Source organism: Bactrocera dorsalis, chromosome 4 (assembly GCF_023373825.1).
Source record: "Bactrocera dorsalis isolate Fly_Bdor chromosome 4, ASM2337382v1, whole genome shotgun sequence".
Lineage (NCBI taxonomy): Eukaryota > Metazoa > Arthropoda > Insecta > Diptera > Tephritidae > Bactrocera > Bactrocera dorsalis.
The window spans coordinates 64,226,422-64,254,014 of record NC_064306.1 but is presented as its reverse complement, the minus strand read 5'-3'; the positions used below and the strand labels follow the sequence as shown (position 1 = coordinate 64,254,014).

The 27,593-nt window shown below is 35.8% G+C and overlaps 5 protein-coding genes across 5 annotated transcripts; 4 read left to right on the top strand and 1 right to left on the bottom strand.

Moving 5' to 3' along the window:
- Positions 1-5,449: 5,449 nt before the first annotated feature.
- Positions 5,450-7,827, top strand: LOC105226979 (pancreatic triacylglycerol lipase). The gene is made up of 5 exons (XM_011206123.3): positions 5,450-5,758; positions 5,815-5,977; positions 6,037-6,467; positions 6,526-6,726; positions 7,515-7,827. The coding sequence occupies exons 1-5, from the start codon at positions 5,620-5,622 to the stop codon at positions 7,745-7,747; spliced, it is 1,167 nt and encodes a 388-aa protein (XP_011204425.2). The 5' UTR covers positions 5,450-5,619; the 3' UTR covers positions 7,748-7,827.
- Positions 7,828-8,618: 791 nt separating this feature from the next.
- Positions 8,619-24,432, bottom strand: LOC105226978 (adenylate cyclase, terminal-differentiation specific). The gene is made up of 2 exons (XM_011206122.4): positions 23,777-24,432; positions 8,619-9,693 (listed from the first exon to the last, which is right to left on the bottom strand). Exons 1-2 carry the CDS (start codon positions 24,137-24,139, stop codon positions 8,980-8,982), a joined length of 1,077 nt encoding a protein of 358 aa, XP_011204424.2. The 5' UTR covers positions 24,140-24,432; the 3' UTR covers positions 8,619-8,979.
- LOC105226975 (uncharacterized) lies at positions 13,270-14,277 on the top strand. The gene is made up of 2 exons (XM_011206118.4): positions 13,270-13,454; positions 13,514-14,277. Exons 1-2 carry the CDS (start codon positions 13,356-13,358, stop codon positions 14,168-14,170), a joined length of 756 nt encoding a protein of 251 aa, XP_011204420.2. The 5' UTR covers positions 13,270-13,355; the 3' UTR covers positions 14,171-14,277.
- On the top strand, positions 16,379-17,176 carry LOC105226976 (uncharacterized). The gene is made up of 2 exons (XM_011206119.3): positions 16,379-16,687; positions 16,792-17,176. The coding sequence occupies exons 1-2, from the start codon at positions 16,556-16,558 to the stop codon at positions 17,095-17,097; spliced, it is 438 nt and encodes a 145-aa protein (XP_011204421.2). The 5' UTR covers positions 16,379-16,555; the 3' UTR covers positions 17,098-17,176.
- On the top strand, positions 22,392-23,085 carry LOC105226977 (uncharacterized). Its single transcript, XM_011206121.4, has 2 exons — positions 22,392-22,526; positions 22,601-23,085. The coding sequence occupies exons 1-2, from the start codon at positions 22,431-22,433 to the stop codon at positions 23,021-23,023; spliced, it is 519 nt and encodes a 172-aa protein (XP_011204423.2). The 5' UTR covers positions 22,392-22,430; the 3' UTR covers positions 23,024-23,085.
- Positions 24,433-27,593: the final 3,161 nt, after the last annotated feature.

Sequence of the window (27,593 nt, the reverse complement as noted above, 5' to 3'; positions counted from 1 at the left end):
ATGATGCAGGCAATTCCTCGTCAGCCAAGCCGTTCACTATTTATACTACCAAAGCGATATCCGCTGCAACGTCGCACTCCTCGCTTCGCACCAGCAATCCACCCACAAACGCACACATTTATCTGCACCATTTTCCTATTTCAACTTATTACTGTCAGCTCATCGTTATTAGTTCTCGGTTGTCAGCAAGTGAACAGCTGCTTCGGCGTTCCTCTTTGGTTTTGCTTTGCTTCCTGTTCGTATTTGTTCATAGAGATTTTACAAGTTGCGATATGAAAGCTTGGCAGGTGTCTAGTTGTGCGATTTGTAAAATAGCCTTGGGAAAAATTTTGAGAATTACTGAAATACATAATTTTCTTATTAACTCTGCTTGTATCGTGGGGGAGTTTGGAAAGTTGAGGCGATGCGCTCAACAAAAGAAACAGCAGAATTAAGATGTTTTGATATTTTTAATAGCAATACATTGTGATACGGAGTCGTCGTCTTAAACCTCGTTCGGTATCGAACAGCTCGGAGAGGTTCTTTCCGATCTTGACCAAGCCTTTGGTATTGGTCAACGTCAGTTTACATAGCCGTATTATTTTTTTGGAGATATTAATGATGAAGGCAGCCTTTTCGTGCTGCATTACAGCTTTGAAATGGACGAAGAGGTTATGTGTGACGATCTTCTTTTCACGTGCTTTCCACCATCAATTGTTCCGAATATTTGAACATTGGAATAACAATCCAGTTTTATCATCTTTTGGCAAACCGTACGAATAAAGTTGGGCCTATAACTACATACAGACATATAGAGCGTCTACCAATGATTTTCTCCCATAATTTTGACAGCTCGTGTCGGCTATGTTTGCTTACGGGGTTAGGGTGTAGATATACCATCTGAGCCGTGGTGGCACATTTTCTTCAAATCATTAATGGCCTATAATTATCTGTATAACAAAAAACCAGAAACCATTTCGACCAAATTTGATTGTTTTGTTTCATTTTACCATCACGTCGTTCTTGTTGGTGGACCCTGTATAAATCTTTAAAGAAAAATTTCGAAAAGAAAACTGCTTCTGTTTCATTTACTCACCGAAAATTTAAGACAGTTTATATATGTATGTATAATAAAGGGTGATTTTTAAGAGCTTGATAACTTTTTTAAAAAAAAAAAACGCATAAAAATTTGCAAAATCTCATCGGTTCTTTATTGTGAAACGTTAGATTGGTTCATGACATTTACTTTTTGAAGATAATTTCATTTAAATGTTGACCGCGGCTGCGTCTTAGGTGGTCCATTATCATCGGAAAGTCCAATTTTGGGCAACTTTTTCGAGCATTTCGACGGGTCGAATAGCCCGAATTTCTTCGGAAATGTTGTCTTCCAAAGCTGGAATAGTTGGCTTATTTCTGTAGACTTTAGACTTGACGTAGCACCACAAAAAATAGTCTAAAGGCGTTAAATCGCATGATCTTGGTGGCCAACTTACGGGTCCATTTCTTGAGATGAATTGTTGTCCGAAGTTTTCCTCAAAATGGCCATAGAATCGCGAGCTGTGTGGCATGTAGCGCCATCTTGTTGAAACCACATGTCAACCAAGTTCAGTTCTTCCATTTTTGGCAACAAAAAGTTTGTTAGCATCGAACGATAGCGATCGCCATTCACCGTAACGTTGCGTCCAACAGCATCTTTGAAAAAATACGGTCCAATGATTCCACCAGCGTACAAACCACACCAAACAGTGCATTTTTCGGGATGCATGGGCAGTTCTTGAACGGCTTCTGGTTGCTCTTCACCCCAAATGCGGCAATTTTGCTTATTTACGTAGCCATTATACCAGAAATGAGCCTCATCGCTCATCGGACGTAAAGCGCGAAACACATTTCGAACCGAACACTGATTTTGGTAATAAAATTCAATGATTTGCAAGCGTTGCTCGTTAGTAAGTCTATTCATGATGAAATGTCAAAGCATACTGAGCATCTTTCTCTTTGACACCATGTCTGAAATCCCACGTGATCTGTCAAATACTAATGCATGAAATATCACCTCAAAAAAATCACCCGTTATAAGGGATTTCCAAGAGGGATGAATGATTTGAAATGTCATGATCTGAATTTTTTGGGGCAATTGAGGCTGTCTCAAACCACAACCTGCGGGATATTGAGAGAAAGTATTTGGGCTTGCATCCATATAAAATTATTCGCACTGAAGAACTGAAGCCATTGGATCGCCGTCGACGTCGTGAATTTGCTGGTTCTGCTTTGGAACAACTTGAAAACGATAGCGATTTTTTTCAATAAAATCAACTTCTCTGATGAAGCTCACATTCATCAGTGTGGTGCGGTAAAGAAATAAAACTGTCGATTCTGGTGCAAAGAATATCCTCAAATTATTCATAAACAACCTTTACATTCGCCTAAATTGACAGTTTGGTGTGATCTTTGATCTGGTGAAATCATCGGTGCGTACTTCTTTTGAAGAAAAAGTCGAACTGGAGAACATCTTCTTGCAATAAGTCAGGGCTGAGAGGCGCACAACACTTGCAGCGACAGAATTATTGCGAGAAAAGTTTGGAGATTCGATTATTTCAAGAAATTTGTGGCATTAAATGACCTCTGATTGGAAAACCCTGTATATACATACATATATGACTAATATGTTCCTTCCTGTAGGTTTGTAATATTTTTAAATGTTCACTTAAAAATTAAAGTTGTTCTTTAAACTGGTCGTTGTTTCGCTTCTGACTTTAATCAAAATCAGTTTAAGCTCTTAGTTTTTTTGCGGCTTTGCGTCGATTTCCTTTTATGACTAAACGCATTTTAATTGCAGATTCGCGTCAATTACATCATGCCCTTATATAGTCCACATGAAAGCGCGCAAAAGCATGACCATATTTTTTATAAGAATTGAAGATGAGGCAAACCTGTTTCGATTCACAACTCGCAGCTTGAATTGAAGATCTTCTTAGTCACACGACAACAAGGAAGTATTTTTGGAGACAAAAAGACCGCAGAACTGAAAACTTTGCAGTTTCGCCGATAAAAACACGTGTAAAGATGCGCTTCTAGATTCGCACATACAGCTGTTGTGCATTGAAATGAGATCAGTATGTTTAAAGTTTATATTATTACATGAGCTGCATGAGCTGAATATTGAACAGTCTTTGGGCTTACAGAGAGATATAATCGTACCAATAAGTATAATACACTTCCGTCAGAAAAATCACAAGATACAGTAGCGCCAGAAAACATCGCGATCCTGTTCCCAGTTTTTTTTAAGCCAATCAGAATTAAGTGTATGCTATTTTATTCATTTTCAAGGTTCCACAAAGTATTTGAAACACCATCACAAGTTTCAATTTTACTCTCAAAATATTCCTGGAAAAAACACTTTCGAATTTCACATTTTTGCATTGTGTATCCGATCTTAGTGCTTAGACCATACCGTAAGTGGAGAACCTTTCAACTTTTTTAAAATCTCTTGAGGCATATAAAGTGTATTAAACTTGATCGAATATAGTTTACATCGATGATTATGTAAGAAAAATCCGTCATATTAAAACCTTTTTGCCTTAGTTAAAACATTAACCATATTTCAATACCCATGACTTTATCTCTTATGTAAGTAGAGATACGCATGTTACTCACAAACTGATAAGTGCTCTTGCTTACAACGAAAAGCAATGACATTGACGTTGTTCGACATGTTGACAAACAGGAACACACCCACCAAATATGTGTGTAAACAAACTGAAATACGAGGGTGAATCGATTAGTTAGAGAGTTAAAGTGTAGTTCACTTAGGGTTCAAGATTTTGGAAGAATGCCGATAGTCATGAAATATTCATCAAAGGCTTAAATCTCTGACGAGAGGCTCAGCTTTTGAGGAAAAGTGGCTTCAAACTGTGGATCTTTACCATATATTGGAAAAGCATTTGGTATATTCGCACCAAATTTCTGTGGGATCTATCCAATTCTCCAGGGCTTAACTTGGCCTGATTTTTAAAATTCTCGAAAAAACTGAGGATCTTTAATAATTTAAGTCATAACTTTGTAGTGTGATATATAACAGGTGAACCAAGTAGAGGAGCTTTCCAATAGCCTTTTCTTTACAGATCACGCGTGAATCGTCAATTCAAGTTGTCATGTCATAACCGTCAATGGCGACCGTTCTTGCACCATAATAGACGACTATTTGATGCCTGAAAAGCTGGTGATCTTGACGACATTTGGTTTCAACAAGATAGCGCCACTTCCCATAGATCATTTCAATCAATGTATTTACTGAGAGAACACTTCGGTGAGTAGATAGACTTTTTCCTATGGGAATGTATAAAGTCTTAAGTCTTTTCAGATAATCCCGCTTCGGCCTTGGAGCAAAATATCGCGCCTCTCATTCGCCAGTTAAAAGTCGAATTGCCCGAACGAATCATTGAAAACCTCAACCTCGGAACCCCAAAGTGGATCCCCCTTTAAATGCCGTCTACTTCATATATGCTTTCATGATTAGTATGGTATACAAGGTGACTTTTTTCGGCAAAATCAATTTATTTTATTCAAAATAAATATAAAATAAATAAATATAGGAAATTCTTCTTCTGCTTCAATTCAGCTTTTTACACGGTCCAAAATCATGTCGAATGAGTGTTTTAGCTCGTTGACTGGTGTGGGCGCCAGTATGCCGGTGCAAGCTTTCTGAATGGCCTCAACGTCTGCATAACGCTTTCCTTTCATGGGCAAATGCATTTGTCCGAAAAGGAAGAAGTCGCACGGTGCCATATGAGATGAATACGGGGAGTGGTTAATGATTAAAATGCGATTTTTGATCAAATAATCGGTCACAAGCGTCCTTCGAATGTTGGATTCTGAGCAATTTTTGGTCGTATGATTTCTGGCATTCGTGTCCTGATTTCCTGATTGTACTAATACTCCAGTACGATGCTTTTTTTGATCAATAACAAACATTTTTTTCTGATACTGAAGTTCCAGGAGTATTAATGTGTAATAACTTCTCGAAAAATATTACTAAATGATCAGAGTTGGTTATAAACTAGTAAGTTTCGGCACAATACAAAATGAAGGACAACTTTTCAAGTATCCATTAGAGAGCGAATGAAAGTGTCTTAGAGTGAGAAATAGAGGAAGAGAAGAGAGTAATAGAGTAATAAAAAAGTTATATACGGACAATTCTGTAAGTAACGGGCAGAACATATTCTTCGTATCTTCGAAGAGAGAGAAAGAGTGTGTCAAAAAGAGTAAGACAGATGAATGATTGTAACAGTGACCATCAATATTCAATGTTTTCCCACAGCACTTAAAAAACAGGTTGTCAGTGTAAAAAATTCAAAAACTCACTTCCTTAACATACCGCCCTCGTATATAGGGCCCTAAAGACCATTTACTTGCAAATTGTTACATATGCACTTTATAGCCCAAATATATATGAGACATGATCACTAAATGCTGAGGGCAACTACTCAATCACCTCTCATATTCGCAAAGACTTGAAATCAGTTCAGAAACTTCAGTCGAGGCGCTGCCACAGGCGCACGCATTTCCTTGATTGCTACTGTAAAGCCGCACACAGGGCTCAAAGGTTTCACCAATTTTTTTTCGAAAAGTCAATAACGAGTGATGGCCAATGCGGTGGCTTGCATCTGCAACATCATACATCCGTGTCGCAATGAAATTTCCGGCACTTTCGTGCTGCTCCAATGGCTTGTGACGGGCATCGCAGCGATTGTTAAGGTGGTACGCCCCGTCTGGGCACTATGTACGTAAGCGCGTTTACAGTTATAGGCGTTTTATTAATTAATTCAACTCCGACAGTTGGCATACGCACGCACATACCGTTACGGGATGAGGACTACAATACCACGTGGATGTACATGGCGAATGGCGATGGCGATGCGGAATTGGCTTATCTACTCGAACCGCCGCCAGAGGTCGAGCGCAATATGCCGATGTTCATACAATTCGAATACTATGACAGGTAAGCGCGCAATTTTGTGTTTAAAATCGAAAATTATTCCCTCCACCACACACGCATAGCCACCCAACTCCTTTCATCAGCAATATCTCCATCGAACACTACGACGAAGCGGAAGTACGTCACGAAATCGATGAGTGGGGCGAGCTGTTGGCCGAGTTTAAGCCCGAGTTGGATACAAAAATGTTGGTGCATGGTTGGAAGTCGAGCACACAGAGCCGTTCGATACAGTCGATACGCGAGGCCTACTCGAAGCGCGGTAAGCTCAATGTGTTTGCCATAAATTGGCGCGATCAGGCGGATAGCATTTATTATTTGAAGCCGGCGCGTTATGCCATACATGTAGGACGCGCTGTGTCGCGTCTGATTGATTCGCTGGTGGAGGAGCGCCATGCCGATCCGCAGCGCATACATTTGATTGGACACAGCTTGGGCGCGCACATTATGGGCTATGCCGGTTCGTTTGCCCGACATCGTGTCGGACGTATTACGGGTGAGTTTTGAATATGTTGTATTCGCGGTTCTTTTATAAAAATGTGTTCATATTGCAGGACTTGATCCGGCACGCCCCGCTTTTGAGAACTGTATTGGTCCTGAGAATCATTTGGATGCCACCGATGCGGAGTTCGTTGATGTAATTCATAGCTGTGCTGGTGTTTTGGGTTTCCAGAAACCAATTGGTTCTGTTGATTTCTATCCGAATGGCGGACGTGCACCACAACCGGGTTGCAGTGAGTTGGCAAAGATTTTTAGTAAGTGCCGTGAAGGATATTTGAACATTAGGAACCAGACTTGAAAATGTATTCAAGTTATAATTCGTTTGTCGAACGAACTTCCAGGAGTGATAAAAACTACAAATTAGGCAGACTCTCCGAATGAGCAAGGTCGTAGGTTCTAGCTAGGTGCAATCTTGGTTCCAAGCAATATCAATATTATCTTATTCCATCCACCAAAGTCTTCCCTTTTGCAGGCAATGACAAATCTTCGACCGCATTCCTATCGTGAAAGCTTTTTCTTGAAATCTAAAAACTCCTCTCTTTTGATTTCTAGCACATATCAAAAGGTATTCATGGGAAAACAGGGAAATTGATCCTATTTTAGACTCCAGTGTCCTTCAAAGTAGTCTTACCGTCCATGCGCTATCACCTCTATATCCGGTGTACTCAGAGGTTCTGAGAGCATATTAGACACGTTAACGAAACTTCTCACCAACAATTTCAAAAATTTCAAGGAAACATCTTCGTTGGATATAGCGGAGTCCCCTGCAGACAAAAGATTTTGGCGAAATTATTTTTTTTTGGTTAGGATGTCCTTGGTTTCACAAAAATTGACAATCTCTCGTGATTTTGAGTGAAGATTTAGTTTTACACCGAAATATCTGAAAGACGCTACTTTAAGAGATTATTATATTTGTCTTAAATACCTGATATTATATGATTTCTATCAGAGGATTCGGAATGGTCTGGTTCTGTTTCAAAAATATTAGATTTAATGTTGAAATTGTGCTAAAATTTCTTTTTTTCTCAACTTCTCTTTCCAGCTGGCTGCAGCCACGGTCGTTCTCATGAATACTTCGCCGAATCTATTAATAGTGAAAAGGGGTTCCATGCCAGTGCCTGTAATTCCTACGAAGACGTGAAAGCAAAAAATTGCAATGGTGAGCGGATACTTATGGGAGATCCAGTACCGTTGCATGCAAAAGGTGTATACTTTTTGAAAACAGCTGACAAGCCTAGCTTTGCTCTGGGTATTAAGGGATGTGGAGCTTTTTGATAATGTGAAACACGTTAGTATATATAACTATGAAAAAAAATTATAATATATTGGAGATACATAATTCTTATGCATTAAAAAAATAGGAGGTTTTCTTACTGATCTAGTATTGTGGAGCATAGAAAGATTAGATCCGGTGAATAATATTTAAGAGTATATTTAAAAATCCGATGAATCAAAAGTAAATATTTTTTTTTGGAACACAGCTCGGCGGTTTTATGTTTTTTTTGTGTGGAATACTGCTTTCTCTCAGAGCAAACATATTGTCTATATACTTATCCATTGATTTTTTATGTTAAGATAGGTTATCACTGTTGTCAACTCGACCGGAGAAAGAGTCAGAGAGCAGAAAAATTATTTTTTTTGCCTGAACATTTTTTCCATCAAAAGATCTTCATCAATGAAATGTGGATTAATATCAAGACGTATGCTTCAAAAAAGTTGAGAATATTATAGAAAGAGTGCTCTGTCATCGTGTATGCTCTTGACATTTTATTGATGGTTCGGAAGTTAAAGTTTATTTCAGAAAGTTTGACGAAGCAATAGTCTTAGCTAGTCGCACCAAATACTAATATGTGAAAAAAACACAAATCTTTGAAATCTAGTTCTATGGTTTCAGAAAACATCGAATATTTGGCAAACTATTGTCTGTACATAAAATATAAAGATAAAATAGTGAAACTGAAGAACTCTCATAAGAATCTTAAGTGAAAAGTATAGGTACTGTTTGAGATAGTCATGGAAGTTCCACTGCTAGATTAATTGTGTTAATAATTTATTTTTTCCTTGTGTTTAAGGTCTTCTTTTAAATATTTTCCAGTAAACCCATTCCTTACCTGATTTCCAAAGAAGGATAAAAACGATTTCAAGTACATATTCATATGTTTTTTTTATTAGAGGATTTTGTACAACAGTCAGTGTGTATCTAATCGAACAATTTGAAAGAAATTTCACTACCTGCATAAATTAAATAAAGAAGAGAACTTAAATTTAGATGACTGTTGCTATAAATACAAATTATTTGATTCGAAAAGGCACTCAATTTCATATATTTCTTAGCTCGCAAGTGTACCAAGAGCACTTGAACTACACTGTAGCCTTCGTGCGCTTGCTGAGATTTAATTTTCCACTAAAAACCAAAAATTTCGAGGAACATATTTGCCGAAAAGCCGCCATTTCATCTCATCTCATCTAGCTATCTTTACAACTCAGACCACGAGGCGCAGGCGCACTTAGAAGTTGTACTGCAGATTACCGCTGGAGAACTTGACGTGCGACACTTTGTCCGATGGCGAGTACTGCACGCCCAAGAGCTTCTCGGTGGTGCTGGTAACGCTGCCGCTACCCACAGTCGGTGGAATGGGCGAGGTGCTCAGCCCGTTATTGGCGGCATAAGTGGCGGCGGTGGGCGCGGTGGCGTATTGACGTTCAGCCAATTGCTGTTGGCGCTGCATGTAGTTGGCATAGTCGGTGCTCGTGTAGATCGGGCTGGTTTGATGGCTGGCGCCCGCTCTGAAGGCGGCTGCGGTGGGCCGGTGTTCATTGTAGAGCTGACGCAGCAGCTGCTGTTGGTAATCCTGTTGGCTCACATACTGCTGTTGCTGTTCTTGCTGCTGCTGTTGTAATTGTTGTTGCTGCTGCAATTGCTGCTGCTGCTGTTGTTGTTGGTAGGCAAGATAGGCAGCCTGCAACTGATCGACTTGCTGCGGCTGCGCGGTCTTTGGCGACGCCGTCGAATATTGCTGTGCCTGCAACAGTTGCTCTTGCAGTTGTTGTTGCTGTTGGATTTGTTGCAGCGTCTGGGCGTAATGATTCTGTGCGACCTGTTGACCGGCGTAGGTGGGCGTGGCCTGTGTGGCGTACTGCTGAGCGTAGGGATAGGATTGCTGGGCATATTGCAGCGCTTGTTGTTGGTAGGGCGATTGGGCCTCAGCCGCCTGGGAGTACTGAAAAGAGAGAGTGATGGCGAACAATTAGTTTGAGGGAGCAAATTTATTTACGCGTGCGAGATTTGTTGTTACGTAATTGTCCACTTCAGATGTATGCATCTCTGGGTTTGGTATTGGAGACACTGAATTATTAGGACTGCGGAGCGTTTTTACTATTTTCTTGGAAACGTAAGATTTTTTACACAGATTTTTTTAAGGGACTTTTATTTTTATTTAACATTTATTGAACAAAACAGATATAGAATGAAAAAGCAAAGTTAAGTTTTCACTTTTATCGCTGTGACATTTAAATTTTTCTCAGGTTTTTCAGTTCAGTTCTGCAGTTTTGACAGTGTTTATCAACCGTTCGCTAGTTTAAGGGTGTTAGTTAGTTGATAATTTAATAAGACAAAGAGGAACCTGGATATTTGATTATTATTGTGTTACTAAAGTACCGACTTGAGCTAAATTTTGTCTTCTTTGGATCGAGTTTGAGCTTGGTGATCTCTTATCAGATTATTATCATTACTTTTATTTTGCCTCAAGGTTGTCGAATCATTGTCTGCTTAGTTTTTAAATTTTAGTATCTTTGCTAGTTTTGTGCAGATATTTTAACGTATTGCAAGTGTAGTGCCAAGGAATCTTGGTACATGTCTGTTAATGATTCAAGTTGCTCCAGGTATTACTTTCGTTTAGTAAAATTTAAAAATCTCGTAGAGAAATTGAAGATCTATGTTTACTACTCAAATCTATCATTAATCAACTTAGAATACTTTCATAGTATTTCTCAGTGTGTGACCATTTCTGTCTTTTCCTCCGTCCACTCGAACTCGGATTCCACTATTGTAGTTTACCAAGTGTTTGGCTCTCTCTGGACAATGAGAAAAAGTTATATCTATAAAAGAGAGAGCCTGCTCCATATACTCAATCTAAAGAGACAATCCTTTCAAGGTAAGAAGCTTGTTTGAAGTTTCAAATGCCTTCGCCTATAAAAACCGATCTTCGACGGGACGATATTAGAGAAAGCACATACCCACACTAAAAATAATAATTTAAAACGCTCGACAGAGAAAGGAGATTTCTTATTTTGGCTTTGTATCTTAATTTAGCGAAAATTTTACAAAAATTATTGCTTAATACTTGTTCCTTAACTTTAAAAATGTTAGAAAGTTCATTTTATTTCATGCCAAGAAACGTTTGAACTGGGAAGAAGAAACCCTTCTTTAGAATATCGGAGGCTCCGATGAATTTCATTTTAGTTTTATTTCAATGGTGGCCAAATTTAATGAAGATAATTGGTAAAATTATAAAGTTTTTCATACAAGAATTTGAATTTGATCGATAATTTTGTATGACAGTTATGTCATATAGTGGTTCTATATCTGGGGTTGCAATCAGATCGATATCTAAAAAACTGAGAAACTAATTTATTTTTTAGGATGTCTAACGTTTCCTTCTGGGATTTACAAATTTCGTGGCAAATTTAATGTGTGCTGTTCAAGCTAAAAATTCGGTTAATACAAAATATTGATCTATAATCTTCCAACATTCCATAAGTAAAGAGATTCGTCAGATCCATAGGAATATTGGATCTATGGCTGCCACCGTGAGAAGGAGCTTGTAGACATTTCCAATATTCTGATTGAAGGCGGCATATAAAACTCCGATGGAAGTGGTGAACACAATTCGCAATAGAAAACGAAAAAAATGTGGTCAAGTATTTTCACTGTCATTCCATCAAGAGAGTCCTAAATTCTGTTAACGTAGTGGTGTATAAATCTTTGAAAATACTACGATGACGGAAAGATTCAATTAAAGTGGACTCGATACTTTTTTTTTTGCATTCGTTGATAACATTGTGGACAATTGAATACAGTTTGAGGGAGATTTCAAAGTTATTGTGAAGGATTAATTATTTCTACAACGCGATGTTATGATACATATATTGGAGTATAAGAAGGTATTCATTGAATCGTCAATATGGTCATGAGACTATAAAAAATTTGTCTTTTCTTATACATCGAAACCGAAATATTCACTTCAAAGAACGCGGCATGAGTGGTTTAATAAATCTTTGAAAAATTGTATGGGTTCAGATAATATAGGTTAGGATGAAATCGAGAGGTACCAATTGGACTACTATTCTTTGTGAAGCCAAGAAAACTGCACTCCAGTATTTGATTTGATTTTAATTTTCAAAAGATGGATGGGCCATTCGATGGACCATTCATTTCAACGGATCGACCATCTGAGTCATAGCCGCGGCCAACTTCAAAAAATTGCCACAGAATGTTGTTTCAGGATTATTATTTTTTAAAAAATATAATTAAATATTTAATTTTTTTTTTATTTACAACAACATTCTGTGGCAATTTTTTGAAGTTGAAAATTTAATTTAAATATTTACATTTTTTAATTAGATTTTAATAATAATAAATTAATTTAATAAATAATAATAAATTTAATTTTCTATTATTTTTTAAAAAATATATTAAATGTTTAATTTTTTTAATTTTAATTTTTTAATTATGAATTTTTAATTGTTCAAAATTAAAAAAAAAATTAGAAATTTAATATATTTTTTAAAAAATAATAAAAAATTAAATTTATTATTATTTAAAATTTAATTAATAATTTAAATTTATAATTAAATTTTTAATATTTTAAAATTAATTAGTTAAATTAAATTAATTAAATAAAAAAATAAAAATTTAATTATATTTTTAAAAAATAGAATTTTAAAAATTTAAAATTAATTAATTTAAAAAAAATTAAAAATTTAATTAAATTTTTTAAAAAATAATAAAAAATTAAATTTATTATAAAAAATTTTTAAAAATTTAATTAAATATAATTTAAAAAATTGAAATCTAATTAAAAACTAACTAAAAAATTTAATTTTTTATAATTTAACAAATTTTTTAATTAAAAATACTTTTTGTACAATTTATAACAAACAAACAAAAATAATTTTCCTATTATTGCTTATTTTTTAATTTTTTAATTTTTCTATTTTTCAATTATTTAAATTTAATTAAACATGCCAACATTTATAACGACAATCTGTCAAGCTCTTGCATATTAACACATTTCCAACAAAGTATTGCATAATTCCTTGTCAAAGCAAGCCGATTATGCAATGAATACTGATGCGCACAACGCCTCGATGTTATATAAATGAATAAAATTAATTCTCACTAAAATTAAACAATTTCATGGCAATTGAATTGAGATCAAAGATAAACGGGAATGTTTACATTTGCGAATGAACAGCAAAAACAGCAAACAACATTAACAAATTGCTTATCTCCGAGGCAGGCACATGCATGCATACAAATGTGTTTGTATGTGTGCGTGTAGTTTACACTGTGCAAATGTGCTTAGGACGCCTGCACTTCGGTATACAAGCCGAACTGTTGCATGACACTTGCGCTGGCAGACAAAGGCTTCCCGATAGCAATTAAATGCTGTCAAAGCGATGGAGCGATAACGGTACTGCGCATACCGCTATAAGCGCACAAAAAATCAGATGAAAAACATAATGGAAAATAATTTTGCAAAATTTCAGAATTCAAAAACCCATAAATAAATATTTCAAAATCTCATGCGGGTTGAGTCAGCCGAAGCGTGCACAAGGAAGTGATCTGGAAACGGACCGCTAACATAGGAAATATCACAAAATGAAGATCAAGCGATCGCCCTGTCTAACTAGAAGCCTCGCAGCGCTCGCGATGTGCTGCTGCGTGTCCCAACTAATGATTGTGGTAGCAGCGCCACAGGTAAGCACCTTATATCACTACTCAAACAACTGAAAAAATCTTTTTTCCCAACCGTTTAGAACTACTTAGAGCAGGCAGCCGCGGGCGCAATGGACATGGCCATGAAAATGGGCGAGATCTTGCAGAATGGCGGCGCCGCACGGAAAGAATTTGGCTTTCAACTGCCCGGTATGAGCATGCATTCGAAGACCGCAGTCGGTATGGGCGAAGCTATGATACAACGCAGCGATAGCAGCGAAGAGGATTCGGATGAGCGGCGCAAACGTTCGCTCACCAGCGACGAACTGCCCGACGGTGGAGCGGGAAAAGGTCCACACACAACATTCACCAAACTCATGCGTAATATCAATGCGCCCTGCATTGGTGGCGGCACGGGCGGTGGTACGGGTGGCGCTGGAGATGGCGGTGATGGCGAGGATATTGTGGATGAGGCACGTCGGCGTATCGCGCGTATGAAGGCGCGTAAAGCAGCCGGTGGCAAGAAGAGCACTACCAGCAAATCGAAGAAGAAAAGTGGACGACGCCGGCGACAGGTGGAAGCTGCCGATCTCGAAGGTTTGGGTGAGAGTGAGCAAGCGGCACTTCAGGCGGAATTTCGTGCGCACATGCAGCAATTCGCCGAGAAGATGAATCATGCGTATGAGCATATTGCTGCGTCAGTGATGGAAATGATGAAGCGTATGGAGGAAAACTTCTATGCTGAAGGTAATAAATGATCTTAAGTTGTTTTAGTGGAAATACTGTTTTGGTTGTCGGTGGGTTTAAGCTGTTCTGTTTTTAGAAAATTATTCAAATATTATATAAATAAATGTATGTATAAAGTTTATTGTTCTAATGTAGCCGTGGAGAATGTCTTTAAAACACTTTTTTTCTATTTCTATCCAAACTTCCTTTACTTTGAGGATATTCCGCCAAATTTTTAGTTTTAGTGAGCTTAATGGCCGATTATGTGAATCTAAGAGTGAGAAATGTATGTTAATTTTGGTTTTTTAAAATGATTTCTTAGTTCCTAACTCATGGAGTTGGAATTCTGAGCAAGTTTAAGGAATAAATTTCGTATATGCTAGCCGCTTATAACCTTAAATTTTTACCAAAACATCTGGAAAAGTATTGTTCTATGTTAAATATGCTATAGGCTGCCGTTTTGTTTAGTTAAACAATGTATCACTATATGAAACTTTTTTGCTAAGAGAGGATCTTATAAACATTGAAATGAGGGTTAATTTTTCGAAAGAAACACTCGGCAAACCGGAAGAGAGGTTTGTCTATATCTCTAGCGGAAGTGCCATTAGGTTTACATATGTTATTGAGAGAAGTTTGGCAATGGAAAAGAGGGCATATTGTTAAAAGAGGAAATAACAATGAAGGTTACTTCTTGAGCTTTCCTACGATTCCATAGTGAGAACCAGAAACAAAGCAGCTGCTTTAATTAGAAGACCTTGTAGGGTCTGCAATATAGTAAATTTTGTTTAGGAAGTACCTTTAAGGGGTCGTTTCCGAGGTAAAAGATTCTTATGTCGATAAAAATTGATTACAGATCATTTCAAGATTGCATATATGATTCAAATAAGGTTTGTAGGGGTACACTAGGAAGTGTATAGTATATCATAAAAAATCTTAGAAATAAGCGGCTTAGATCAAGTATATAACTCTACCACACTAAACTTAAACCACATTTTGACGAATTTGCTTAGGCATCTAATTTTTTGTATGGATTTCTTCAGACATGACCGATTTTTATTTCTTTACCATAGTAAACTCGGAGTACAAAGACCACTTAGAATTATTTAGGCATTGTATATTCTTTCATGTTGTCTTATATGTAAAGAGCACAGCCGTCGACGAAAAGCCTGGGCAATCCTGGGTTATGGAGTACTGGAAACCCAAAACGGATTAGTTTGACAATGGGCTGCTGAGGGCAGTAATCTATCCCCTCAGTAAGTAAAAGTGATATCTTACCGAAATAGCCAGCAGGCTAATATTGTTCTCTCCTCCGTCTCGTTAAAACCCTGGAAGGTCTTCAAGTAGGTTCAGTTGAGACGAGCTCCTGATGCGTGGCCGAACCTTGATCTGAACATAAGCTCCCATAAGGAATTGTGTCAACCCTCAAGTGGGCTCCCTGCTTGCATAGACAAGCACGGGATTCTTAAAGGGCAAATGTGACAACGTGCGAAAATAGCGGGTTGAAGCGGAGACCCATTAGAATAAAAATGAGTACACCATAGCAAAAATCGCAACGGAAAGAACAGCAAAATAATGATGGCTAAGACGAGGAATATCAGGGTGGACGACGGTTTCTTAGACTGTTCCCACGACAGTTGGGTCTACGTTATCGGAACGAACCCGGATTTTTTTCCGGCTAAGGACTGTAAATTCGGCAGAATTCTGGCGCTACAACAACAACAAGGGTTCCTTAAAGGGAGAGTTTTACAGTTATCTGCAAGTAGCACATACCGTTGCTGTGATGCGAAAGTAATTTTCCACCCCCACACCCGCAAAAAAAAGAAAATACTTAAAGAGCGAACTCAGGTCCACCCAGCTACTAAACCATGCAACTAAACTTTCACTCTCCGCGATGAAATGAGTGTAAACTAACTCATCGTCAAATTAAAGTCGTTCCACTTCCTGCCAACTCGCTCGTATCCTGAAACAACTAATTCACATGTCAAGTGGCACTCGGCAGAAACTATGTGACGTGACTATCAAACCGCTGGATGTGTCACTCTCCTCTATTTAACCTTAATTACTACAATTGTTATGCGCATTATCGCTTTGGATCTGTTACATTCAATTTATATGTTCGACACTAATTTGCGCCAATTAAAATTCTTCAAAAAACAACACAACGCTTCGTGTTAAACGGCAACGACAATCAAACCGCGTATTTATCGTGTGCTTTAAAATGCCTTCATTAGAATTCCATGCCGTGGAATATTTAATTGAAATTGAGCCGGCACAGCAGGCAGCGCGTCATTTAGCACGAGCAGACGAGCACATAGCAACTTCTTAACGAGGACGGTATCGCCGTTGTGGGCGTTGCGACATAGAAACAAGCCAGCAAATATATAAATATTTGCAAAATAAAATTATTGGAAGCGAAAATGAGACGCAGGCAATTAAATTCACTACGCATTTCCTTCGTCGTGTTGGGTTTCCTTCTGTGCTTTAAAGCGAGCGCGACGGCTTTAACGCTCGGTGGCGCGGAGCTGAGGCAAGAAACGCAACCGCAGCCGGTGGGTGGTACATTACCAAGGCGAAATAGAGACTTGCGCTCTAAAAAAATACATTAAATAGTTTAAATTAGTGAAAGAACTCAACTAAGAGTATTTCATTTCAGCTTATGGCGCGTAATGTGCGCCAACAACAACCGCAGGGTGGTCACCAACACGGCGCGCGAAGCTCGCAGCCTTTTAACGCCTTATTAACTTCGGTTGGACAGTTGGCCGATTCACCACTACGCCATGGCGGGCATTTGGCGCTGACAGCTAGCAAAGCGGGTAGCCGCAAGCGTTTGGCGCGCGCAGCTGATGATGGTGGCATGGGTTTTGGCGATATATTTCAAGCGATAATTCAGTTTTTGGTGACTAGCATTGACGCTTTCCTGAAGCTTTTCGCAACAAAAGCAGGTGATGAGGAGAAGTAGTAAGCGGATCATACGTGCGAGTAGGAGTTTCGCAAGAAAGGAAGATGACATATAATTGACTATTTCATTTAATTTGCAAATATGTTTGTGCTTTAACGTGATGGTACTTAAATTTAAATAATACTTGTTTAATTATTTTGCAAAATATTGTAAATTTCATTCAACTTTTATATTTGGTGTATTCGAAGTCCATAAAAAATTCCATTATTTGAAAGGTTGATTTGGCGATAGTTGCAGGATTTTACAGTGGTGTTATTGAACTTTTCACCACTTAAAAATTATTGAATCCCGAAATTTCGGGATTTTGAATTTATTGGTTTCGGGATCCCGAAAATTTTCAGAGTTATCTATTTTGTGCTCGACAGTTTAGAATACTTTTCTCGAAATATCTAACCAATCTAAATCGGAGTTTGAAATTTACTTTTCGGGATCCCGAAATGAAAGTATTTTTCTCAAAATATCAAACAATCTAAATCCAAGCATGAAAATTACTGTTCGGGATCCCGAAATTAGTGCTTTTTTTAAATAAGAAACAAATGAGCACTTTTAGCGGGAAGTATTTCGCAAATTAAACAAAAATTTAAACTTCTAATTTTCGGGATTTTGAAAATATTTGTTTCGGGATCCCGAAAAATTTTAGGGTTATACATATATTACTCTCTTGACTTGTTTACAAATTTTTGAACGCTTTTCTATAAATATTATAAACACCCAAATCAGTGTTTGTCAAATGATGTGACGGGATCCCGAATTAGGCTTACTTATAATGAATTAATTTTAAATAACAAAAACATTAAATGCTTTCAACAAAAGGTAAAGCTTAAAATATTTAATATTGAAATATTAAAATATAAAAAGTATTTTAATCCCGAGATTTCGGGATTTTGAAAGTAACATTTCGGAGTTTTCAGACATACATGTATGTACATACATAAATATATTACATGTTGGAAGATTTTTGATTACCGCCCTTTAACTCTCCAATAAACCCTAATCGGCATTTGTCAATTGCTATTTCTGGATCCCGAAATTATTATATATACTTTGTTTGTTTGTTTGAGTTAGTTTTTAGTTAAAAAGAAGTTATTTTAGCAGAAAGTAATTTTTAAAATAAAAAAATTTTAATCCCGAAATTTCGGGATTTAAAAAAAAAAAAATTTTGAGACACCGAATATTTTGAGACATTTATATTACGACCAAGACTTTATTGAATATTTTTTGAATATCATGCAAACATAATTTGGAAATTAAAAGTTACTGTTTCGGGATCCCGGAAGTCTTAGATTTACTGATTATATGCTTTGCGTAACTATGTGCGAATATTTAATAATAAACCATAAAGTTCGCATTAATAAATAAAATATAGTATATAATAATGGCAACACATCATTTTTATAAAGTCTCTAAATTAAATATCCGCATGAATAACGGAAGCATTTGTACACATAACTACGTATGTACTATATATACTATACATTTCGTGCTCTATTCAAATTTGCATAAGGCCAGAGTGCCGATAATCGAACACGCAATATCAAAATGAAGCGGAAATAACAATGCCAGTAATTAAATAGCCATAAGCATTTAATTAGATTATGGTCTTCTGATGAAATTGATTATTATTATATACGATTTAAATACAAAGAGATAATGTCTGATTGGTTTTGTTTGCGTTATAACGGGTGATTTTTTTGAGGTTAGGATTTTCATGCATTAGTATTTGACAGATCACGTGGGATTTCAGACATGGTGTCAAAGAGAAAGATGCTCAGTATGCTTTGACATTTCATCATGAATAGACTTACTAACGAGCAACGCTTGCAAATCATTGAATTTTATTACCAAAATCAGTGTTCGATTCGAAATGTGAAAATCCGCTTTTTTATCGACAAATTTTGTTCAGCGATGAGGCTCATTTCTGGTTGAATGGCTACGTAAATAAGCAAAATTGCCGCATTTGGGGTGAAGAGCAACCAGAAGCCGTTCAAGAACTGCCCATGCATCCCGAAAAATGCACTGTTTGGTGTGGTTTGTACGCTGGTGGAATCATTGGACCGTATTTTTCAAAGATGCTGTTGGACTCAACGTTACGGTGAATGGCGATCGCTATCGTTCGATGCTATCTAACTTTTTTTTGCCATATATGGAAGAACTGAACTTGGTTGACATGTGGTTTCAACAAGATGGCGCTACATGCCACACAGCTCGCGATTCTATGGCCATTTTGAGGGAAAACTTCGGACAACAATTCATCTCAAGAAATGGACCCGTAAGTTGGCCACCAAGATCATGCGATTTAACGCCTTTAGACTATTTTTGTGGGGCTACGTCAAGTCTAAAGTCTACAGAAATAAGCCAGCAACTATTCCAGCTTTGGAAGACAACATTTCCGAAGAAATTCGGGCTATTCCGGCCCGAAATGCTCGAAAAAAGTTGCCCAAAATTGGACTTTCCGAATGGACCCACCTAAGACGCAGCCGCGGTCAACATTTAAATGAAATTATCTTCAAAAAGTAAATGTCATGAACCAATCTAACGTTTCAAATAAAGAACCGATGAGATTTTGCAAATTTATGCGTTTTTTTTTTTAAAAAAAGTTATCAAGCTCTTAAAAAATCACCCTATACTAGCAGCTTCGCTTGGGGCATGGCTGAAATATAAATTTGATTTTCGTTTTTTTTTATAAAAATTTTAATCGCATCCGCAAATTAAATACACTGCCACAATAAACTACAAATGCAATAAGTTAACTCAGAGCAGAGGCTTAATTGACTGCTTAATTTAACTAAATGGAGTGCAAAAATGTTAATTAGTTTTTTTGTATTAAAATTGCAAATTAATTATGTATAGTAGTATATATCTATAAAACTATTTATATTTCTGAAATTAAGGATAATTATTTAATTTTAACTATGAAAATTTAATTTTCTATTCACTGTTTTTTCATACAGAGAGTTGTGAAGTATTTAATTTATATAAGGAAGAAATATATATCTGAATATTAATAAATAAACATTTTTTTTGATTAAGTATTATTTTTGTTTAAATTATTTTATTTTAATTATGTTTTTTTCATTAAACTTTTATTTTAATTAATTTTTAATTTTTTGAAAAATCAAATTAAACCCTTTTCAAAACGAATTTTTTTCATCAATATTTTGCACAAAAATCGAAGAAATTTTTTGTAAATATTTAAAAATCTTTTTGTTTTTTAAATAAATAAATTTTAATCACAAAAATTAAAAAAATAGAATGAAATAAATAAAATGAAAATAAAATTGAAAAAAGATATTTTTTTGTAATAATTTTTTAATATTTTTGTCAAAAAAAAGCAAACATTTTTTTCAAAAGAATTTTTTGTAGACAATTTTCAATATTTTTCGTATTAATCAAGGTAATATTTTGATCCAAAACTTAATTCTTTCCAAAATATTTACGAGTACAAATAATTTTTCGAAAAAAATTGGGATATATTGTTTCAACTTGATTTTTTAATAAGCAATTTTCATTACTTTTTCGAAAAATAAAATATCACAATACTGTTTCGCTTAAAAACTAAATTTTTTATAACTAATTATCAAAAATATTAAAAAAAAAAAATTTAGAAACTAATAATGAAAATTTTAAATTTATTTTTATTATTATTAAAAATAAAAAAAAAAAAATTTCTAAAATTTCAAAATTCTAAAATTTTTTTTTTATTAATTATAAGGCTTTCGAAAAAAAATAAAATCATTTGTATTTTAAAAACTTGATTTTTTTATAATTCAAGGTAATTTTTTGATCCAAAGCTTAATTCTTTCCAAAATATTTATCAATATTTTTTCGAAAAAATTGGGATATATTGTTTCAACTTGATTTTTTAATAAGCAATTTTCATTACATTTTTGAAAAAAAGAATATCAAAATACTGTTTCGTTTAAAAATTCAATTTTTATAACTAATTATCAAAAATATTAAAAAAAAATTAAGAAAAATATAATGAAAATTTTAAATTTATTTTTATTATTATTAAAAATTAAAAAAAAAATTCTAAAATTTCTAAATTTTTCCTAAAATTTCTAAATTTATGCTAAAATTTTTTTTTCTTAATTTTTTTTTCTTAATTTTTTTTTCTAAAAATTTTTTTTTTTAATAATTATAAGGTTTTCGAAAAAATTGAAAATAATTTGTCTTTTAAAAACTTGATTTTTTTATAATTAATTGCCAATAAGTAAAAAAAAACGGATATACAAATTTTCGAAAGCGATATATTTCAAATATTGATAAATATCAATAATTTTTCGAGTATGACAGAAAAAAAATTTCAAAAACCATACTTTTTAAATAATTATATTTCATAAAATATCAATCTTTTTTCGGAAAGAAATTAAAATAATGTTTTGTTTCAAAACTTGAGTTTTTTATAATTTACTTTCAATAATTTTTCGAATAAAACAGAAACAAAAATTTCAAAATCAATATTATTTAAAGAAATCGAATAAAAATTTTCACAAATAACATTTTTCTTTAAAATATTCATATTATTTCGAAAATTATTTAAAAATAATTTTTTTTCAAAACTTGAGTTTTTATGACTAATTATCAATAATTTTTAAAACTTGAGTTTTTATGACTAATTAAAAAAAAGAAACAGAAATTTCAAAAACGATATTTTCTAAATAATTATCACTATTTTTTTGGAAAAAAAATTTATATAATATTTTAATTTTAAGCTTTAATTTATTATAATTAATTACAACTAATTATTCTTCAAAATATTTGTTTATAAATAATTATCAACGATATAAAAAAAGCCAAAGAAAGAAAAATTTTCAAAATTCTGCCTGAATAAATAAACTTTCCATAAGAGATTTCAGTTTTAATTTAAGTTTCTCCAAATCGATCGCTTCATTCATTCTAAATTATGCACCAAACTACATACACCATATCAAACTTTTTCTGGAGTCCAGCTCAATTATGAGGGTAAAACAAAGTCGTTTCAGAAATCATAAAATCATCATTTTCAAAATCTTATTCAGATAGTCAATTCTAAAAAGTACTTGCAACATATGGCCCCTGCTCTATCCTTTTCTATATTCCCTAAACACAATTGATTCCCTTCCTTTTCCATTGTTTCGTTCCTAACTGTCCTAAACCTAACCTAAAACAATAATTATCAGCATGTAGGGGTTTTCCACCGCAAACAATTAAATGTGAGATATCATCAATATTCATTCAATAGCCACAAATCATCACTAATCAGCAATTACACGAATTGCCTGCCAACTGCACACGAAGAGAGCTTACCTGCGCATATAAATTATTACATGCCACACAGTCGCTTTTGCTAAATGAAAACAGACGGACGGAGGATGCAAAAGCTCATATTTTTACTGCACAGTGTTGCATTTTGCTGCGTGCATGCTTTGCCATTGGCGGAACCACAGGTGGTTTACACTTAACTTCTCACTACTAACCTCAAAAAAAATTTATATAACTATTTTACTTCCACCCCTTTCAGGACTTCCAAACCGGCGCGCTCTTGTTGGCCGGTCAAATGAAGGAGGTGCTGGATAACGGCGCAGCCATGCACGATCAAAAGGAATTCGAATTTATGGGCGCCAAGGTGAGCAATGACATGGCCCTCGGCTTTGGCGATGGGCTGAAAATGCCGGGACGTAGGCGCAAACGTGAAGTCGACCCAGAAGCAGAGGGTGCAGATAACTCCTTAGGCAATGAAGCGGATAATGCACTCATCACTGAATACATTGAATGTGTACCGTTCGAACTTGTGTTTCCGGACGGTGGTGCATATCTCGAAAATGAGGAACGTAAGAAGCGAGCCCCTGCTCCACGCAGTTCTTCGCAGAGTAGTTCATCGTACTCTTCGTCAGATTCATCGTCCTCGTCTTCCTCTTCGTCGAGTGAATCTGATGACCGTTAAAGGTTGTTAAGGTAGAGTAAATGAACTTAAGCGCGAATTTTTCAATAAAATCTTTTTTTTTTTTTGTGAGACAATTGTTTTTATTTCTGGTACGCAGAGTTGTTTTAGTAGTTTTTGTCGGCGAATGTTTTGTTGTTGATTATTTTAATGTAAGCAGTTAGGAAATATTGTCAAACAAAACAGTTCCAGTAACTCCTTTCAGATCTTTTAAATGTTTTGGAATGTAGTGTATTTGAGTTCAAAATACTTTCGAGTCTTACCAAAAATGGGGTGTAATACATTTCTGGATTGAAACTCAGATACCAAGAGCCCTTCAGCGAGCTTTGAAACGACTATAGCACTAATGTAATGATTGTGGTCAGGGAAGCTTTACTAAATACTAAAGAGCGGACGGCCTAGATCAAAATCGGGGTGTAATGCATGCTTGGATTGAAATTCCAGATACCGAGAGCCCTTCACTGACAGGTTACGAATTTTGGAACAAGTATGGCACTCATGCAGTGAATGTGGTCCGGAAAGCTTTTCTAGATACTAAAGATCGCCTAGATCTAAATCGAAGTCGGAGTCTAATCCACTTTGAAAGAACACCACTTCACACAAAACCACCGTTATTATCACAACACTTGTACAAACAGCTTATTTGCTGCTGATTACAAAACTTCCAATCCATTACTTTAGCCATCGTAAGCGAGATGTGAACAACCGTTACAAATCGGATTAGACGGCACAAAGACCAAACACACTAACACTCACCTGTGCTGGGGAATATTGCTGGGGCTGCGCGTATTGCTGTTGTTGCGGTTGCGCAAATTGTTGTTGTTGTGGTTGCACATACTGTTGCTGTTGTTGCAGCTGTGGCTGTGACAATGGCTGGGCGAATTGCTGTAGCTGTTGGGCAACAGGCGATGCCTGCTGACGTTGTTGTTGCTGCTGCTGTTGGCCACCAAACACGCGCGAGAAGCTCTGCTGCAGCGCCGGTGTCTTCAGGGTGAATGAATTCGAATTGGCATCCGTGTGGTAGGACAATTGCGCCGACGAAGCGTGCAACAGGCAGGCAACCACTAAACCGAGCGTTGCCACCTGCGTGGCGGTGTGCGCACAATTACCACGAGCCATGGCTAATGAATCCTTTTTTCTTTCTCTTTTCGGGAGGGGGAGGTACTAGCACACTCTGTGTCTGATTAGCGTTGGGTTAATTTTTGTTTCGTTAGTCCGTTGCTTGCGGTAAACAACGACAATGTGCTCGCGTTTAATACGACAACTGATTGGCGCTGGCGCTTTTGTGGTTTTTGGTTTTATATCAACTTAATTTTAGTCCGCCGAGCGCTTGCTTTTGTTGTACTGCACTTGCGGCCGCGCAGAGTGTGAACGAGTGGCTGGCTAAGTGTAAGTCGTTAAGTCGCTAAGTCGTCGCGTGCTAATGTGTTCGCAGAATGAGCAAGAAGCCGAAAATGAATGTCTCGCATTCCCGCCCGGGGGAGGCTTATTAGTGTGCAGTGTGTGGGCTCAACCCGTGTGCCTTGCGGTGAATACCGAATGTGTTTACCTTTATTTCGTATCGATTCAATTTTAAGCCGATTTTGGAGCATTATTACCAATAAGCACAAATGAATATGATAAGCGGATCAATCTCTCTTTTTGGAAAAGTATTACGTTAGCTCGTTGAACATTTTATTGTTTTTGTTGTTGTATTCAATTTACGTACATATGTGTAATTGGTAATGAAATAGCGTAAATCAAATATTATTAAACATATGTACATATACATTGGAGGTTAGGCTAGGTTAGGTGCTGGGGTAATCCCTGAGCTGGGAATTTAAACCGAAAAGCTGTTGACAAGTCTTTAGTGAAATTTTGTGCTTTTTCTCTAGATAGGTACTACCTTTCGTGGTATATGTTGGTTTGAAATTTCTTCTCCATATGTGAGTTAGTGTGTGTTTGATAGCTATTTCTTTATGAAGCAAAAAACGATTTTCACAAAAGAAAAAAATTTAGGAACAAGTTCGCTTAAAATTTCGTATTTCCAACAAAATCATGGCTACGAGAATTAAAATGTTGGAAGTGTGTCTTGCTGGGTCTGCTTTATCAAGAACAAAAGTATTTGAGTGGCACACAGCGGTCAGCAAAGGTCGAAAAAATCAAAGAAACAGTGCAGAAATTAGTGTTGTTGGCAACAGAGAGATAGCAGAGGAACTCCACATCTCATATGGATCGGTTTAACATAGATTGATAGAAGTTTTGGGTATGGAACATGTCAATGCTAGACTCTTACTAAAATACCTGAAACTTTTGTAAAAAGAAAGACGACGAGAAAGCTCTTAAAAAAGATTGTCGACAACGCGACTGAGAGCCCTACATTCATCAAGCGCAACATTACTGGGGATGTTGGATGGACTAATGAATATATGACTTAGAAACTGTTCAATCATCCAGCAAAAGAGGCTCCAAAAATGGTGCGGCATAAAGAACCGGCTTCCCCAAGGGAAATGAAGTACATCTCAGTCGAAGCTTATGATCATAATAGCTGATAAGGAATATAACAGGTGAAATACTTTATTCAATAGGCTTTTTTGACAGATTACGCGTGAATTGTATCAAACTGTCATGTTATAATTTTTTAGTATTGCTTAGCATTTCCCCAAGAAAAGACTTACGGCTGAACAACGTTTTCAAATCTTTAAATTTTATAAAGAAAATTCAAGTTCCGTAAATACGGCTGAACGTACTATTCGAAAATCAATTCTTGAGACGCAGTATTTATTATGGACAATATTCGATCGAATGAACCACGTCCAGCACGCAGTGAAGAAAATATAGCACTCGTATCTAAGAGTGTACATGATGGTGTGGAGAGTCGGAACTCGGACTTACGTATGGAACGACCTGGAGCATTTTACATGGAAACATACAAAATACAGCTTTGTGCATGAACTGAAGCCGCTCGATCCTCCCAAGCGACATCGCATCGCTCTAAGATATTCATAATGATTACCGACTATTTGTTGCCTGAAATTGAAGCTCCTGATCTCGGTGGCATTTGATTTCAAAGAAGACAACGCCATTTCCCACACATCGCATCAATCAATGGATTTTTTGAGAGATCACTTCGGCGAGCAGATAATTTCAGGTTTTTGGGCTGGTCGATTGGCCAGCGAGATCACACCGTTAGACTTTTTATTGTCAGGAAATGTAAAGTCTTAAAGTCTATGCCATCATTCCTTGGAGTAACACATCACGCGTGTGATTCACCAGTTACCAATCGAAATGCTCGAATGAGCCATCGAAAGTTGTACTTCTTAGTGTGTTGACGTATTTAATAAGGACATTTTCAGAAAAAAAATCATCCTTACTATAGTTCTTCACTGCTTATCACGAATTTGTGACATCTCAAGGTGATCTGTATCTGACAATCGATTTTCAGGTCTATGTATGTGATGATGTATGATATGAATGTTCTTAAAGCCAGTGTTGTGTTGCATTGCACTCAAAAGGAAACAGCGCCTTAGTTTTTAAGGAATAATCTGGTCATGCTAATTTATTATTTTTTAATAAAAAACATTTGTAATGGCTCGCTTTCTCACTTATCACATAAAAATATATATAAAACTCTTCTTTTCTTTTGATTTACTTAATTTGTTTTTGTCATTTAAGTTTCCATTAAATCATAATTAACTTTCTTCGAAGTGTAATCAAACCCAAAATATATATTTTAAGTCGCTACAACCATTAATGTTTCATCAAAAAGTCTGTTTGGTAGATCAATTGTCAGCAACGGCAGAGTCTTAAACTTTTCGTAAAATACTTTCAGAAGGTTGATCACTAGTTAAGCCTAAAAAGTTCGCATATACCTCTTACATTAAATGTGCTTTTCAAAAAATTAATGATTACTTCCAAGAAGAAAATCTTCCAGGCCTCCCAAAGTAACTTTTTTTCATGAGGAACTTGAAGACAGCAGCGCAAAACATAGAAGCGCTTCACTAGTCGACCAAAGCTCTAAAAGCCAATTTGTTAATTAATTTATTCATTAATTTATTACAATAATTTTTTCCGTTATATAACACAGTACTTATTAGTACGAACCTTCGAATTTCGATTTTCGGCATGCTTTAACGACCTTTCTACAGACTTGTTTATTTTTATTTTTAAATATCCAATTTGATTTCTAAAACTCGCTACAATTTTTTGATTTAATATAATGTATTATTAGAGGTGGTCAGTCTGTAAATAAATATTATAAGTATTGAATGGGATTAAGAAGAGAAGATGGTAAAAATTCCAATTTTAAAATTTAAGAAAAACTATCTAAGGTTTTGAGAAAAAAATATCGGAAAAACTCATGAAATACTACTACCGTAGTAAACTTTTTTGAACTATTTCACCCGGTAGTCATCATGACGTCAGATATCTCAGATAGAGAGGAAGGCTTTCTTGAATTGCATGGTAAGTTCAAAAAATGTTTTATAAAATAAATGGAGTTTTATTGAGGTTTGAAACTGTTATTGGTCGCGAATCTGTTTTTCCTGAAGACGAAAACGCCTATAATTTTTTCTGTTGATAATATTGTTCACCT

Coding starts and splice junctions, on each gene's coding strand:
- LOC105226978 (XM_011206122.4), bottom strand. CDS start 24,139: ATGGCTCGTGGTAATTGTGCGCACACCGCCACGCAGGTGGCAACGCTC. Junction 9,694..23,776: donor AGCAATATTCCCCAGCACAG/GTGAGTGTTAGT, acceptor CTCTCTTTTCAG/TACTCCCAGGCGGCTGAGGC.
- LOC105226977 (XM_011206121.4), top strand. CDS start 22,431: ATGAAAACAGACGGACGGAGGATGCAAAAGCTCATATTTTTACTGCAC. Junction 22,527..22,600: donor TGCCATTGGCGGAACCACAG/GTGGTTTACACT, acceptor CACCCCTTTCAG/GACTTCCAAACCGGCGCGCT.
- LOC105226979 (XM_011206123.3), top strand. CDS start 5,620: ATGGCCAATGCGGTGGCTTGCATCTGCAACATCATACATCCGTGTCGC. Junction 5,759..5,814: donor ACGCCCCGTCTGGGCACTAT/GTACGTAAGCGC, acceptor CAACTCCGACAG/TTGGCATACGCACGCACATA. Junction 5,978..6,036: donor CAATTCGAATACTATGACAG/GTAAGCGCGCAA, acceptor ACACACGCATAG/CCACCCAACTCCTTTCATCA.
- LOC105226975 (XM_011206118.4), top strand. CDS start 13,356: ATGAAGATCAAGCGATCGCCCTGTCTAACTAGAAGCCTCGCAGCGCTC. Junction 13,455..13,513: donor TTGTGGTAGCAGCGCCACAG/GTAAGCACCTTA, acceptor CCAACCGTTTAG/AACTACTTAGAGCAGGCAGC.
- LOC105226976 (XM_011206119.3), top strand. CDS start 16,556: ATGAGACGCAGGCAATTAAATTCACTACGCATTTCCTTCGTCGTGTTG. Junction 16,688..16,791: donor AAGAAACGCAACCGCAGCCG/GTGGGTGGTACA, acceptor ATTTCATTTCAG/CTTATGGCGCGTAATGTGCG.